Source organism: Zonotrichia albicollis, chromosome 7 (genome assembly GCF_047830755.1).
Source record: "Zonotrichia albicollis isolate bZonAlb1 chromosome 7, bZonAlb1.hap1, whole genome shotgun sequence".
NCBI classification, from domain to species: Eukaryota; Metazoa; Chordata; class Aves; order Passeriformes; family Passerellidae; genus Zonotrichia; species Zonotrichia albicollis.
Genome location: NC_133825.1, coordinates 28378912 through 28395909, shown reverse-complemented (window position 1 = coordinate 28395909; position 16998 = coordinate 28378912). Strand labels below are relative to the sequence as shown.

At 36.5% G+C, this 16998-nt stretch overlaps 1 protein-coding gene across 34 annotated transcripts in view; it reads right to left on the bottom strand.

The window, feature by feature from the left end:
* The window catches only part of KCNMA1 (potassium calcium-activated channel subfamily M alpha 1), a 406748-nt gene that overhangs the window by 77292 nt on the left and 312458 nt on the right, over positions 1-16998 (bottom strand). For 8 of the 34 annotated variants that reach the window (XM_074544760.1, XM_074544762.1, XM_074544763.1 and 5 more), the window contains one exon: positions 13866-14039. The exons of the other annotated variants lie outside the window; for them this stretch is intronic. In XM_074544760.1, the coding sequence (XP_074400861.1) occupies positions 13866-14039 (174 nt within the window). The remainder of the gene's footprint in view (positions 1-13865; positions 14040-16998) is intronic. 34 annotated transcript variants of the gene reach the window in all.

The following is a 16998-nucleotide window of genomic DNA, read 5'->3' as shown; positions in this document are numbered from 1 at the left end:
TTTCAGACTTAGCTGTAGTATTCCTCTGGGATGGAGGTCTTTACACTCCTGTTATATGTGCAGCCATCATATAATTTCATATGTAAAGTATGAAATGCTGTGCCTAGTTACATAGATACAGGTTCTAGAAACAACTATGGGAAAAAACTGTATACCATTTAAAAGAGCCATCTGAAATATTTTTTTTATAAAATAGTTTCCTTAGCAAAGCAATACATAATGAAGCTTTTGCAGGCTCCTCAGGCACTACTGATTTCTAAGGCAGCACCACCACCTGCTGGTTACAGGGAGTTTCAAGACCCAGCGCTGTTTTCCTGTCTCCAAATCCATGCATAAATGTAGTGCACTATTTCTCAGCTGTTCTTATACATAGAAATGTTGTTACCAGAGGAGATTTTTAGCAGATTTGTTGCAGTTTAACAATACTCTATTAGGTGAATTACGGCTTTCATAAAAGCAGGCAATGTTAACAAATAAATTGTTTTATGCAAAGTATTGTAAGTCACAGGCTAAATATTAAAATTAATCAAATAGATTGAATCTGCTGTATTAAAAGGCTATTGTCACATAGGCAGGTTTTATTACATACAGATACATAGTTAAATACTCATTATAACACTAAGAAATGAGTATTTTTTTTCCTAAGTGATCCCTACTTTAGTGTATTCCACAATGTACTTCATTCTTTTGAAGCTTTTTTCTTGCTTTTAACAAATGCATCTAAAAAAAACAATACTACTTGTTAAATATATTAATATAAAAACCAACCAAGACATAAATAACTAAGATTAAATCTACAAAACAATAGCAAAGTAGTGATAGCAAAAATGGAGATGAAATACAATCAATTGCTATGGAAATGTAGGGAAGTACAGTACATAATTTCTAGGTAAATATTGGCCAAAAAAAAGGGAAGTAAAACAGCACAATTATAACAAAAAACTCCAAAACTCATACCTCTGCAATAAGCTCACAGCAGCCTGGCCAAAATTGATTGCTATGGGAAGCAAGATCTGGCAATCGACCCCATATGGGCAGAAAATAAAGCATAAGCTAAGAAATCTAATGGTTACAACTAATAACAATGTTACTAACATCATAATTTTGATTTTTCATTGAAGGAATACTCAAAACAATGGATGTATACAGCAAGGATCATAAATTCAAACACAACTTGAATAGGCTTAAAATACCTCCATATAAAATAAAAAAAAATACTGTAATGAATTCTCTCAGATAATTTCTCTATTATTAAAAAAAAAACCTACTTTACTGATGAGATTGACACTTGTGTAGCGAGTAGGGTTCAGCTCTTTTGAAATACTGTGAGAGGCGAAAGTATGCCACCTCATTCACTTCATGTAAGACCAACTATAATGGCATGAAATTACATAGGCTAGCAACAAAGAAAAAAGTAATACTGAATCTACCCAACTAATCTGATATTAATGTTAAAAAAAAATTACACATGTTTTGTCCTTTTAGGTTTATGCTTTGTCCTTTTAGGTTTTACTTTGATACTAAAGCTACAGAGAGATGCCAATCTAGCTTAGCTCATGACATGGATCAGACACATCACAGCCCATGATGAGGAACAGCTTTAGAAAGAAAATTTCATGAAACCCAACTGCATTGTGCTTGGTACTTCTGGATTCCTTAACCAAACCTTGATGAGAATATGGGCATTACCAAAGAAAGAGAAGGGAGCTCAACAGAGCACCCTCACTGTTCTCACACAGTGCAATGAATCGAGAGGAAAAAAAGCAATGGAGAATTTTCGAGAGGATTGTCAAGGTGTTGAATTAGCAGGTTACCAAGTTGTGTTCTATAGAGCACTTGGTGTGCTCAGCACAAAAATCACTTAAACACTAAGAGCATAAAATTAAATACAGGTGATATCCCTTTTCAAAGTAGGTAGCATGATAAGAAAGAAGACTGATAATATTTAAAAAAAGAAAAGAAGATTCTTCAGGAAACCACAGAACTGCCAGGATTTCTGTTGTATTATCACACCAACTTCACAATAAACTCTACAATCACCTGGAGCTGAGGAACTCTCTCCAACAAAGAAAAAATTGATGTATAAAATTTCATAAGATTTATAAGTCAGTTACTACCCGAAAAGAAACTATATCAAACACAAATGCCACAGGATGCCAATATATTTGGAAATACTGTTGCTGCCAGATGTTTTGAGAGTCAGATAGTGAAAGCATCCAGAAATCCTATGCTCAGGGGACGCTGACAGCTGTCAAGAAAGTCATCTTCCAAAATCAAATTGCTTGGAGCTCTACCTCTGAGGGTTTTATTTTGTCCTGTTTGAGGAGAAAGAAGAGGGCACACAAAAGACTTATATGCTAAGGGCAGATTAAAACCAAATGCATATTTTGACATATTTTATGTTCCTCATGGGCAGAACTCAAGGATACTGCTGGGGAAATCTGTGAGACCCAAGGGACAATATCAGGATGTTTCCTGAGGAGTATGTGGATCTTGAGTATTGAGGCAGAATATACAAACCTGAAGATATGATTCTGGCATGCCCTCAAGCTACAATTTTAAATGCAAAACAAGAATTTTGCTATTTAGCAGCAGAAGTACCAGTAAAGCTGTTGATGAATGAACTGTAGCATTCAAAGACTCCATCAGCCAATCAAAAAGATCTTTTAAGTTTGATCAGCCACTAGACATGCTAACACTAGAAATCCTGAATCCAAAAACAGAGCAGGCACTTTCATGAAGTAGGAGATAGTATTCTCAGGGATTATTCAGAATAAACAAAAAGACAGAAAGCTCTCCACAGATCATGCTCTAATGGAAACTACACGTAGTAGTGGTAACAGGGGAGATCTGAAACAAAATTTAACTAATCCTATACTTGAAAGAGGCAAATTCAGGTGTCAGTAGTTCTAAGAATGCCATAACCTTTATGATAATGGCATACTGAAGTGCAGATAGAGAACAGAATTCATACTTTATAAATTAACATGCAGGAAGATCTGGTGTCAGCGAGTTAGAAGAACATCAATCCCTGCTCTTACAGAATTTCACACTGATGTAAGATGAGTCAAGTCCAGATTATGTGATTGGATTCTTGGCTAGTCTTCCCTGGCACTGCAAATTGTTTGTTCATCTACTCCTCTTCCAAACATAACCAAGGGCTTCTGCTGAGTCATGTAACTCTCTGAAGTGCAAGATGCCTGCTCGTTGGACTCCTTCTATGGAAGGATCCTGTCAAATCGTGAGGATCACATTACTGACTCCAGGCTCTGCAATCTTTAGCACTATGATTACCATTACAAGATCTCTGCTGAGACTGACATCTGTCCCAGCCCTACTGTCTTCTCATTTTTCTCCTATGTCTGAATGAAGAAATAAGTAAGGTATATCTTGTCACTCAGGGCAAGGAGACTCTTGAACACAAAAAATCAAAACATATTTAAATAAATTCTTCATATATATTCACATGTATTTATCTATTTATTTGTTTTTCCTTGAGTAACTTTCCTGTAGAACACAAGTTTTGGTGGAAAAAAAATCCATCTTTTAAGAACTATTGAAAAATTTAGATCTTTCTAAAAAAAATAAAGAAAACTGTTTGAAATGAAAACAGATTTAATTCTCTGCAGAATTCTGTTCATAAAATGAAACAAAAATTACACTTTCATGTCTCAATTTTCACAAAACATAATTTGTCAAAAATTAAAATTTAACATAAGTAGAACTCAAAATGTGCAACCTCACACAACAGGGTAAATACTTTTTTCTGTGGAACACCAAAAGCAATTATTAGCATCCAAAAGTTTGCAAACTATGTTTTACTCATTGGAAAGCTTATTGGTTTTGTTCAGAACCAAGTAAAAAGCATTGTTTCTTGTCAAAAACAAGACAAGATACAAGAATTGTTAAGAGTCCATTAGTGATGAGAAATATTCACACGTTATCTGAATATTTGGGACACATGTCCCATATGTTGGAAAGGACAGCATGTAGTGCAAGCCAGAAAAGTACGCCCTGTTCTATTCAGCAGTGCATCTCACTTTTTCTCATCCTTCTGCTGTCTCATCGTGTGAATTATAGTCATTTTCATACCCTGCAATTCTAAATAAATACTGTATCACTCCCTTGCTGCCGCCCATCTTGTGATTGACTGATCACAGAGAACCTGGCAGTCCTTGCATCTTCTGGTAGATCAAGAATTATTCTAATAGAGCTCAAGCATGAATACAAGGAAAAAGTCTTTGGACAAATGCCTGCTAATGAAATATGCTATCAGTTTGCACCTATGGATTCACCACATATTGCTCATGGGACAGGGATAAGCATCATCTCTACATTAGGCTCAAAACTTGCAACTGCTTTTATTTTCTTCAAGAAGAATCTTTGTCATATCAGCCAATAAAACTTTACTAGCTAGGCAAATATTTATCTTGACTTACAAATTACTGTCCCTGTGTCAAGCTGCTATTTTTACTTAATCCCACATGGGATCATCTAAGTATGACAGAAGCAGGGCTAATTTTGGACTAAACTATGTCCATTGTTAGATGCACACCTGACAGTTCCTTCTGGCAAGAGTTTGCTCAGAAACACAGCCTCCATTTCCTGCTGCCAGTCTTCCTTCATAGCACAGGGTGATGTAAAATCTCTCTCCATATTGCCAGACTTGCTGTGTCAGGGAACATATAGCACCACGGAGTGAGAGTGAAGATAATGTCAGGAACATGGGAATGGAGAAAGGAACATGCGTAGTGCAAGCACATTCTTTTATGCAAGAACGAACAAAGGAAATTGCATGACAAAGATCAAAGATGCTATAATGAATTTTTGGTTTTCCTTCAGCAGTTCCTCTAAGTAAACAAGGTCTGCATTCCAATTAAAGTTAAGAAGCAGCTGAAAACTTCAGATTATTTTAAAAATATGGCAGCAGAGATACTTCTCTGCTGATTCAGATAAACTCAAGTTACCCCTGCCCTCTCATATATTATACCCTTTCTAAACCTCTCTAAATTAGACAGCTCTAAGGCAGTTATGGCAATTTCCCCACACCTTCTTTCTGTCTTGTACCCCATTTCACTCTTCTCTTGTTTTTGCTGTACATCTACACTCTTAAGCAAAGATCAGAAAATCTGAAAATTCGCCTCTGAAGGGGAATACCTATGTCAAAACAACATTTAGACTAATATTTAGGACTTCAAAATGTAGATCTCAAAGCACTTCTTAGCACAAAATGTAATATAGTATAATAGATTGAGAATACATTATTTTCATTTTCTGAAGGGAAGAACTATAGTCACGTAGTAAGTCAGTGGCACAGTCAAGATTGGGATCTTTGCCTTGCAGCACTTTTGTTTCCCATTTTTGCCTAGGTAAAATTTCCAGTCAAACTAAAATGCACACAGGAGTGTTTGACCAGATAACACCAGACACATCTTACACGCTAATAATGCTTTCTCCACCCTTCCTTTTGAGAGTAATTGTACTGTGCTAACAAGACCTGATCAGTATCAGTGAAGCATGTCTGTGTGAGATAGCACACATTATGCTTCCTAAAATCTTTGATAATATGTGAATCACAGAATTACAGCATTCAATATTAAGAAAAGTATCATAAGGAAAGCTATTTTAAAATATTATAAATATATTATAAAAAATGCTAAAAGAAGTTGGTGAATAGTCTCAAATAGTGAAAGGATGACTGAACTTTAATCTATTATAAAGTATATTATAAACACAGTTAAGAATTTACATACTGAAATAAATGTATTTATGATTTCTTAAAAGTAAATTAAAACTTTTCCTCATATGTTCTGTCCAACCCCCTCCTGTCTACTATAACCCCAATCAAAGCAACAGTACAGCATGGGCACTTGTCTTGCTATGACAACAATCTCCTCTTTTCATGCAGAACATAAATAATTCATGAAGTTGTGTTTCCTGGCATACACAAATACCTCAGAAGGTTCTAGGTACTCAGTAGAAAACACAAAGACCCAGAAAAATTGTCTTGTAAGTTGCTTCTGACTTTCAGACTGGGGGCTGATCCACTCTGCTGGACCCACACTGATCTTGATAAAATTTGAAGATCTCCTCTTCTAATTCAATAGATTTTCCTAGGCTAGCAAAGAAATAGGTTGGCTGCCCCTGCTTCCAGTTCTGGAAGCATGGAACTTATATTAGTCACTCATATTAGTGACTACTGTCACTGCAAACCTGATTAAAGGTATGCACATATTAAATATGCCAGGGGTCCCACGGAACAATCAGATCATGGATCCACTGTGTTCGATGTTTTCCATATTTCTCCTGTCTTTATATCAAAATGCATCAAAAGAAAAAACACTGCCATGCATAAAGCAAAGGCTTTCATTCTAGGGGTTTTTATACTAAACTGCATTCCATTTTATATGTTGTAACAATATTTTGGTCAGTTATATACTTCAATGACCACCTCCTTAGATTTACTACAATACTTTCAGATTACATAAAATGTGTAAGATATAAACCAGAGGATTTATTTTTCTCTCTATTTGAGGAGAAATATTCCAAATTGGTGAACATGTTTTTCCCTTGAATTATAAAAGGAGACAAAGAATAAGGATATAAAAGAAAATAAATTGTAACAAGACTATGACATGTACAGGATTTACATAGCAAATTTAAGTTTTGAAGTAATTGGAAAAGAACATGAATTACGTATCAATGTGTCTCTGGGATTAGCATGAGCTGATAGTTTTCTGCTGTTGTTGTTTCAGTATTAATTTGAGACCTTGCCCAATAACATCCACACAAACTAGCTAAGAGTCAAAATGGCAATCAATTTGGGGGACCTATCCTGAAAAATGGTACTAACAACTTCCCAGCATCAATGAGCTTCTCAATTCTACAGCTGTTTTAAAAAGCTTCCTCCCAAAGGCACATTTAGAAGTAAATTCAATGCAACTTTGACTTAATTAACGTTTTAAATGATAATGAATACAATGTAGATTCATAGAAGGCATTTACATTGCGTTATAAAACTGATAAAAATTTAATAACTCTTTGTTAATAAGTTATGTCTCTCCAGACCCATAAAGCCTAAGGCAGTCAATGCTGTAGTCTAGGGTCTAATCCAGGTTCCTAATGCAGGTGGTATAAGGAGGCAGGAGACTGACTTGACACTTGACATTTGCTCTAAGCCTGCTCTGGATCAAGCCACTGCTTGTTCATAAATACTTTACTTCATATAGTAAAGGTCAGAATTTGGGCTCAAGGCAGGGCTATGACAGAAATGCTCAAGCTGAAACCGAGCCAGCTCTGGCATCTGTCGCTTGAAATAGCTGGAAAGCAGCAGAGAAGGAGACCTAACTGGCCAGCATCTGTCCCACACCAAGGAGGTAACAGGAAGAATCTGCTGCCTGGTGGTAAGAAACTGTCATGGTGAGTTTCGTGACAACCAGCCACACTCAGGAACTAAAAATGCAAACATAATTTCCATGTCACCTTGCATAAGGCCCTCTGCTAAATTCACTCCACAGGATGCAGACAGCATCTTTCCTAGCTTGTACCCATAAAAGCAAGGCACACACCAGCCCCTTCCTGTGACCCTGGCAAGAATTGCTACTCAACATAAAGGCCTAAAGAAATTAAAAGCAGACTTATTGATCTTTCCTTCCCCCACTATCCGAATTTTTCAAAGGTTTCAATGCTAAACTTAGCAGTGCCCCCAACCCATGATGATGTGAGAGTTCATCTCCTTGTTACAGACATCACAAACTGGGCAGAGCTTACTCTCATCAGCGCAGGGGTATATGCTGCATCACAAAACTCACCTGGAATAGTGCATGCCTCATTATTTATATTATCTAGCAATGAGCCAGGTTGTCTCATTTTTACCATTTTACCTTCTGAAAACAGCTTAATTTGGAGGGTTCTGGGATTTTTTTCCTACTACAGCATTTCTACCTCTCAGTATTCACCTATATGCTCATACTATGCCCAAAAGAAGCTTAAATAATTTAGCAGCACTCAGATTCTATTAAAATATGGTACAAAAAAAATTCATTTTTTGCCTTAGAGCATAACTACCCAGTTGAAGTCACCTATTGCAAAATCACTATTGTTTCCTGTCACTTTTCCCCTTTTGCAATTAATGCTGTCTCTCCAGTGTTTGAAGAGGAAATACAGAAGTCACAGTGCACTCATATATGTGAAGAAAGTGATGGAACAGATTCTTGGAGACTCATGAGGCCATTTACCAGCCCATTCTGATCACTGTTTCACTATTACCAATACAGAGCAAAGTACAGGTGGATCAAGGAGGGGATCACGTCCTTGAGGAGGGCTGGACATCAGGAGGGCAAGAAAGGCACACAAAGGGTTGGCTCAGTGAAACCACTGCTCCAGCAAGCAGTTCTTGAATGCTAGTTAAAACTGTGATCGCATTTATTGAGTCAATTCCTCCCACCTTCTTTAGTGGAAACATCTGAATGCATCTTTGTCTGGTTTTATGGGCTTTAAACCCCCACTGTCCAGTTTCAGCAATACCAGCTTTCTCAACAGTGGCTCATTCTCAGAAGATGGCTAAGGAAGGGGATTCCCCTCATGCCCCAGTAACAACTGTTAAGATGTATATGCTTGATTTCTTTTTCAGTGGTACTGGACTTGTATCTTAACTGAGTTGTCTAAAATAGTGTTCTTTCTTACAAACTGGCAACTAAAATAAACACAGGTGCCCATTTTTACATTATTTTCATTATTTTGAAAGGGAAAACATAGTCTTGTAGAGGTATTTCAAAGAAACATCAGGAATACAACACTGAATGCATGGAAACCAATCTAACTGAACTAAAAATCTGTCACCCTAAAAAGGACAATATCTGGAACTGGTTTTACATAAATCGGTATTTCACACACAGTTCCTTTCTTGGGGTTATTATTTATATTCTCTCTGCCTTTGAATTACCAAGAATTTATCTGGCACTATGTCTCATTCTAATGTTCCGTTTTCATTAATTTCACCAAAAAAATAGTTAGCCCATACAACAATTGTCCAGTACACAGAGATGGGGTCATTCCATAGAAGTAAGCTGCAAAAACCACAACAATCCGTTTATAATCATTTGTTTAGGACCTTATGCCATTCAGAAAGTCTTGAGAGCATCTGTCTTTCCCCATTGTTTTTATTTCCAAGATCCAGTTGCCTATTTATTCCCTCAATCTCTTCTTCTTCCTCAAAACATTAAAAGCATATTATTGGGGTTTTGTGCAGGACAAAGATGAGACAGTGTGACCACACAGAGGTCAGTAGGTTGTATAAAAGAGAAAGCATTTATGCAGCATATGCAAAAGTAAGATTTCCAAGCAAACAGACCCACTTCCCTCCTGTGGCCACTGCAGAAGTCTCACAGCTCAGAAAATGTGTGTAGAAGGAGAGAGCAGTGGTACTACCTCACCCTGACATAATCAGAGCATTATAAATGCAATGTAAATGTGATGACATTCAGAGCTGGATGAGCATCTCATAGTCTCTAGCTACCACAAGGTGGTACATACATCCTGTGAATAGAAACCCATTGTTTCTAAAGGGTGAACGGAAAATTCTAGCACTGAAAGTTATCTCCTGAGAGGTCACATACCTGTCCTTCCTGCAGCTCAGCTCATGCATGGCAGCTGCTTGACTTCTCTTGGCTACTACAGCAGGACTAGAGAAGTAATAGGTTAGAAAAGCAGAGGACACATCCTCTGTAGAAATGAGAGGATGCTCTCTCACATTCTAGGAGAAATAGAATATGCTGGCTTTTCAGCCAGTATTTCAAGAACCTGGGACTTAATAATTGTCAACCCATTTAGAAAAGCCCAAGCATATTTATACAACTGATGAGTTTTAGATACACTGATCAATATCTGTTATGCATCCATCTCCCTGGATAAATCAGTGAGTTCTACATAATTTCAACTCTCAGTATAGAATTTGGCTTTTTCAGTTGTAAAGACACACAGACAGGGTCTGAAGTAACAGGTCAATGATGAAACTGGAGCTTTTCTTGACCTAACTTGATACGGTCCGTCCCATCACCAGTTATAGTTTCAGTAGTTTACCAACCTTGGTACCCAAAACGTTCACCTAACCTTGGAGAACGTGATTTTTGGTCCTTTGAGAAAGATTCAGCAGCTAACTAGTTTGTACAGAATAAAACATATGCTGACACTAGAAGATTATATGGAATATATGGCTTTAAACTTGGTCTGGCACAGAGGTAGATACATGCTTTGCTTCTTTCAAAAGTTACACTTTTTCCAACTTTTCTAAGCAAGGTCTTTCCATGTTACATATCTAAGAGTCTGGGCTGAACCCTAAATTCAAAATGTAGCAATAACTATTCTTTTCTTTTGTCTCCAGATATCCTTTATATTCACCAAAGCAAAAGTCTTCCCATAAAGCTTCTCAGAACTACCAGAGCATACCAAAGCACATTTTCTTACGAGTTTAATTAGATATGTCTGGGCCTAATATCAAGAATATCCTTGAAAATTTAGTTTCCCATGGCAGTGGGTGCAGCAACAACTTTAGGAAAGGTTTCCTTTAGGAACATGAACTTTTCATGTTCCTGAGAAGCACAGCCATATGGTGATGGAGAAACACAGAAAATAAATGGTTCAGGTTAAGATTCTGTCTGTATCAATTAATCATTTGAATGGCACCCCCCAAGATTTGGCACAGACCTAAGTAGAAACATCACACTTGCTAATAACATAATTTCAATGCATAAACCACCCCAGATTTTTCAGTGGCTAAGTGCTTCTCTTCACTCTGACTTGAGTCTCCAATGCAAGAAGTAGTTGGACCATTTGCTCCTTTGCTATTCATGTAGCAATCTAGCAAGTACAGCTAAACTTGTAAAATGGTAGATACAAAAAAAAAAAGACTTAAAATTCTCTTTCCTTACATTTAGAAAAACTATCAGTATATTTTTTCCAGAAAACAGCCTATAAACTCAAAAGCTCTTTTAATGTAATTATACCTAATCATAATACCAATTTTCATTTGCTGAAAGTAGAAACATTATAATAACAGAGACACTCATTCACAGTGGAAAATACACTGCAAGTGTTACTTTCTCTGCAGATTATGCAATTAGAAGATTAAATCCTGTATACACCACTAAATATGTAAATTGACATCTTCTACTCAACATGCAATTTTTAAAAACAGTACTAATTCTTTTAAAACCTACACATTGTTTCAAGAAGCTCCATACAATGGTCTGTGATTTTATTTACCTTGGAAAAAAGCCCGCTTTTATAATCAAAAGTTAAAAAAAAAAAAAGGAAAGAAAGAAGTACATTAAGCAATTGTGGAAGCAGACCAACTCAACTGGGGCACCACGACCAAAGCAAGCCCTGTAATAGTATAATGACCTTTAATGAGTGTCTGGGGAAACAATACAGTCGTAGCATAAAAGACAAAGGGCAAAACCCATCATGGCTCCACTGACACTAATTTAAAATGATTTTCAGAACAACTAAAGAATGTAAGAGAGGTAATCTGATCCACCAATCTGACCTCACTTTGATTCTGGGGCCCTGCTGCTGCCATTTCTAATTGTCAAACACTCTACATTTCACATCTGCTCATATTTAATGAAAAGCTGACTCTCCCCACCATTCTCTGAGCTAACTAGCTCTGTCAAGATGGGCATCGTCCGACCCCTGTGCGCTGCAAAGAAAACACACTGATTTCTATTGAAGCCCTGCCAGTGCAATGTTGCGTGCATATATATATTTTAATTGGAAAAGAAAGGCTTATGCTGCTTTGCAAAGCGTGTGAATTGGTATTGATTTTCGTACTTATTATTAACAGTCAAAGGTGACTCGCCTCACAAGGGGAAGACTGAGATCTCTTTTGATTTGAGGGAGTGATGAAGGGGGGAAAAGGCCCATGAAGGATACGATGCTAAAAATCCTCAAAGCTGTCAATATCACTTATCCTTCAAAATATAACATAGCTCTAACATGTTTCCCAAAAAGCTCTGGCTTTTGTTGGAAATAATACCATTATTGTGGAGGGTTTTGGCTCAGCAGGCAACACAATCAAAAATGTTTACTTTATCTGCCTCTGTAGAGGCTTAAGTGGACTTGAAAGCTATGGTAAACCTACAAATTAGTTTTTCTTTCCTTGCCAAACAGTGCTAATGGCAGAAATTTTACCCACTTGCAGGGGACATATTAATTTATCCTAATCTGGTTGCTGTTAACACCAGTGCCAGGGCCCAGCCACAAACTCTCTGTACCAGTCTGTACCCTACAAACTCTACTAGGCACGGTGTTACTGAGGCTGTTACACTGTACAAAAAACTGCCTGCAGCAATTCTCAATACAGGAACGTTTCTTGTTTGCTTTTCTTAACAAAGTATGCTTTACTACATTTTACCCTGATAAATTTCTCATTAAAGGATAAAACTGTGTTTATCCTATTTTTAAGTCCTGTGATTTACAACAAGACTTAAAACTAGGCACCATCCACCTTATGGTGATACATGAGTTGCAAGCAAGTAGATTGCTAGGATGTTCAGAGTGCTTATACACAGAGAGAGATTATTTTTGGTAAAATCTCCAAGAAATCCTATGAGAATATTTTTAATTAATATGGTCTTCAGACAAAAGAAATGTAACAATTATAGAATTTTTATATTTGTGACTGGAAAAATAGTTCATAAGTCAAAATAGTTAAAGCAAAATCATTCACCACTTGGGCTACATACTGCAATATGGTACCAAAAGACAACCAGGTGCATAATCTAAAATCTACATTAGTCTTCATAGCAGAAGGCACTTCTGTCCAAAATGACTTGCCTTGGAAAATGGACATGCTTCCTGACCAAAATTTCAATCTATTCTCATAGCTGTAGCTGAATAAGTTTATAGCTTTCCTTTGCCATTTGGGTAGGGAAAGGAAAACAGCTCCTGTCCCAAGATATAATTTTGCCTGTTAAGAATGACTAGAGAGGACAAGAAAATGAAACAAAAAAACACACAAAAAAACCATTTAACAATCTTCCTCAGCTGATGACATCGCACTGATAATCCAAGCTTTGGAATCCCTGCAGCTTGTCCGAATAATTAATGGCCATGCAGAATTGTTCTAGCTTCTCTGTCTTTTCCCTCTCAACTCTGATCTTTCAAAAGAGCTTTCAGGGCACATTCCAGAATGTTACTGTCCTATGGAACAGACTCCACATTTAATTTCAAAACATTTGTACCAGGGATTTGCACCAGCCTAGTTTTTCTAAAAAGGCGCTACAAAAAGAATAACCTATTTTACAAAAAGTACAAACATTTCTGCGGCTTCTGTATTAGATGGAAGATCTTGTTTTACTGAGAATGAAGTTACAAACAAAACTAAAGGCAAAAGTAGCAGCATAGAATAGAATTCCATCTACTATGTTGTATCCTGTATATTTATTCACTGCCCATTGTATGATGCTCTAGTGCCAGTATTATTAGAGGTACCCACTTGGCACCAGTCAAAGATTTAGACAAAGGTCTGGTCCTCCACCAAAGCACTTATTGCTTAATTAATGACAATTTGTATTGTATGAATTAAAGAGAAAAGATGTCACCATACTGCACTACCAAGGTCCTGAAGGCTATTGCAAGAGGATGCTTCATAAAGAGCACATAAAGCAAAATAATGACTTACATTTTTTTGCATTAAAAATAAAAACAGAAATATAAATACAGAGCTGTGATCAAATTTGGGGTTGATTTCTTGAAAAAGCATCAGCCCAGTAAAAACTCACAGAACTACAATGCACGACACAAGACAGGGATGATACCACAGACACCACAAACATGGAACAGCATGTGTTGGTGTTAAAACTTACAGGCACGTAAACTGGTGGAGCAATCATTAACAGAGACAGAAGAAAGTGGGAAGGCTCTCTCAAGGGTGTCCATGTTACTATGTACACTGCCTGACATGCAAGAGCAGTCACGCTCAGAGCGTCCGCAATCAAAACAACATGCCAGTCTCATTCTCTTGTAGATGGACATCTTGGCTATAACCATGTGTTGGATGGGAGGAGAGGAAGAGCAGCAGGTTAATGGCAAGGTTATAGATACAACAAGGCAGCTGGAAGGTAATTTAAGGGATTTAATACAGGCCTTAGTTAATGTTAACAGTCTTGACCCAGGAAAAAAAAATGCAATGAGATTATTGATAACACTTTGGCTGTACATTAAAAGTAGGGCAAAAGATTAATTGCTCTTTATTTCTGCTCAGTCTTAGAGGGTGACCGCAGTCATGGGGAAAAATTACTGTTTACAGTCAAGTGTTTGGATCAAAATAGAACACAGTAAAAGCACAGAATAAGAGGAATATGCTTTTCCCTTGGCACAATTAATACCATTGGATTAAAATGAAAACAAAAGTCAATAGTCTATTAGGTATTTTAGCCTATCCTGTTTCCTGTAAAAATCAGAGATTTCTTCATATATAAATATATGTATGTATGTATACACACACAGAAACACACATACAAATGCTTTCTTACATACACACACTCATACACACATATGCATTATACATACACACATATATATAAATATATTTATTCTTAAATGTATTATAATAATTTTTTGGTATTAAACTGTGCCAAGGACCACCTTTACTGCAATTAATTATACATTATTAAAGAGTTACAAGATATTAATAAAATTCTCAAAAAAATTAATTTTGCTTACATTTTATCTTCAGGAATTCAAATTAACTCTTGACAGAATACCAAAATTTGCCCATATAGGAGACAAAACTAAAAATGGTAAATATGCTCAACATTAAGTTCAGTTCACAAATAAGGCATCACCAAAAGCACACAGAGCATTGGTCCACTGAAACATGCTGAGCCAATCATTGGCATGGCTTCTGCTCTGGATTCAAAAGTCAATCAAGAAAAAAATAACTGAATTTAGAATTAGGTGCTAGTTCCAAAACAAGTGCCAGGTCAGACAGAACATCTTTATCTTTCAGTCATCTGAATGTCCTTGTTATGTATTTCTAGAAATATAGAGCATCCTATTTATTAATTCATGTATAATTACCATCCTGGAATTTTGCATGTTATCAGAATCAGGCATGTTTATGTCTCAAGGAATCCAAAGGCCATTTAGATTGTTTCACATGCTGCACTGAACCAACTTTTGGTAATGGTTTAGATTGAACTGACTCAATTATACTAAAAACAAAACAACACTGACAGGCAAAAACAGAACCTTAAAAGCAAATGCAGAAAAAAGGTAATGTTTCTCTGGCCTGTATCTTCAGTTTAGGATGTCTTTTTTGCTTTATGGTAATGACATTAAATTTAAAAGAATTTTTTTTTCCAGTTTCTTAATCCCACAGTCACCAGGAAAGAGGGATTGAAATCACTCAGATGGGTCAAGTCCTGTTCTAAGGCCTTGATGGCTTGCCATACAGTATACTTGTCAAGCAAGGGTAACATTATGATTGTGAAAACAGGCATTGAGGGAGATGAATGAGTGATCTCTTCAGCAGCGACCCCATTCCTCTAAAACTTTGCTCACATGACTGATGCCATGTTCTTTTAGCATCCTAGTAGAGTTATCTTACAGCTGTTCATAAATTCATCATGCAGCATCAGGCTTGTTCATTGCATAGTACATCATTCCTCAGAGCTTGGCTTTTAGTAAGAAGGTTTCCACTGCAGCTTTTGATGCATACACATTCAAACTACACAGAAAATTCAAAACAGCATTTTCCCGTGTTTTCCCTCTAACTCTTCCCAACACATTCTTTAAAGTTGAAAAGTTGGACAGTAAAAGAAAAGTGAAATAGGTTACCAAAAGTGTAACAGTCTTTCCAGTATGCCTACTTTCTTATTTTTTAAGGAAATTAAAGAAAAATAAAGGGTATTTGTGCAACACACTGACAGTAGGAGAGGTTAAAAAAGCAGGCCCATTTTGCTGTAATTATAGCTGTTTTGAAGGACTTTTTCTAATCAAATGCTTTAGCAAAACACACTGCTCAGAAATTCCCAACTGCTACATCATTGGTTAGTAACAGTCCCTGGTTTTCATTTACTTCTGGCCATATCTTGTCAACAGTCAATAACAGGAGAGGACAAATTTATGGAAATTAAAAAGAAATCATCCTTAAGGGCAAAGAAGGCTAGGAAGGAAAACTTTTTGTACCATTTTCATCAGAATTAAACCAATAAAGTTGGAAATTTAAGGCCTTCTCTTCAATAGGGGAAGGACATGATGGCGTTTCTCAAAAGCAATACCCTTCAGGGACTGTTTTTAACTATTATTGTCAGTTGTTCTGGAGATCATGCATCACTTGAATATTTCACATCATTATCATGCAGGAAACAGGCCTGGACCTGGAAATATAAGCAGCAGAAAGGACTTGCCACAAGGATTTTAACAAGTATATAAGCAACTGCATATCAGAGCAATAACTTTTGGAAAGAAAACATGCTGTTACTCTTCATTCCTTTTATACAGTCAGTTACATTCACACCAAATACAATACTTATTTCAAATAAAACAAAACACGCATTATTAGTAGGGATGACTAGTGACAAGGTCAAAGACAGCACAGAAATGATTTTAAATGGTTCAGCCACACACATACCATTTTCTATAAAACTTCCATAAACATTAACAGAAAATGGGAATCATCAGAGAGACAGGGGGACCTTAAGAACAGCCTCTGTGTGTGTGTGTTAAATTTTTTTGACACCTGTAGGACCTGCATAAAAATCAATTATTTCTATTCCTAGATGTGTTATGAATGTTGAATAGAATTGTAATTTGATACTGGTGAAAACAAAAGTTGGGACATAAAGGAAACTACTTTCCTATTTTCAATTGTATAATAAATAGGGAAAAAAAAGAGAAGACAGATCCTTGTACTTTATATGATGACAATCACACAATATTTGTAAAACTAATCAGTAAAAATATCAGGGGAAGTTTTTATGGACACTAAGTTAA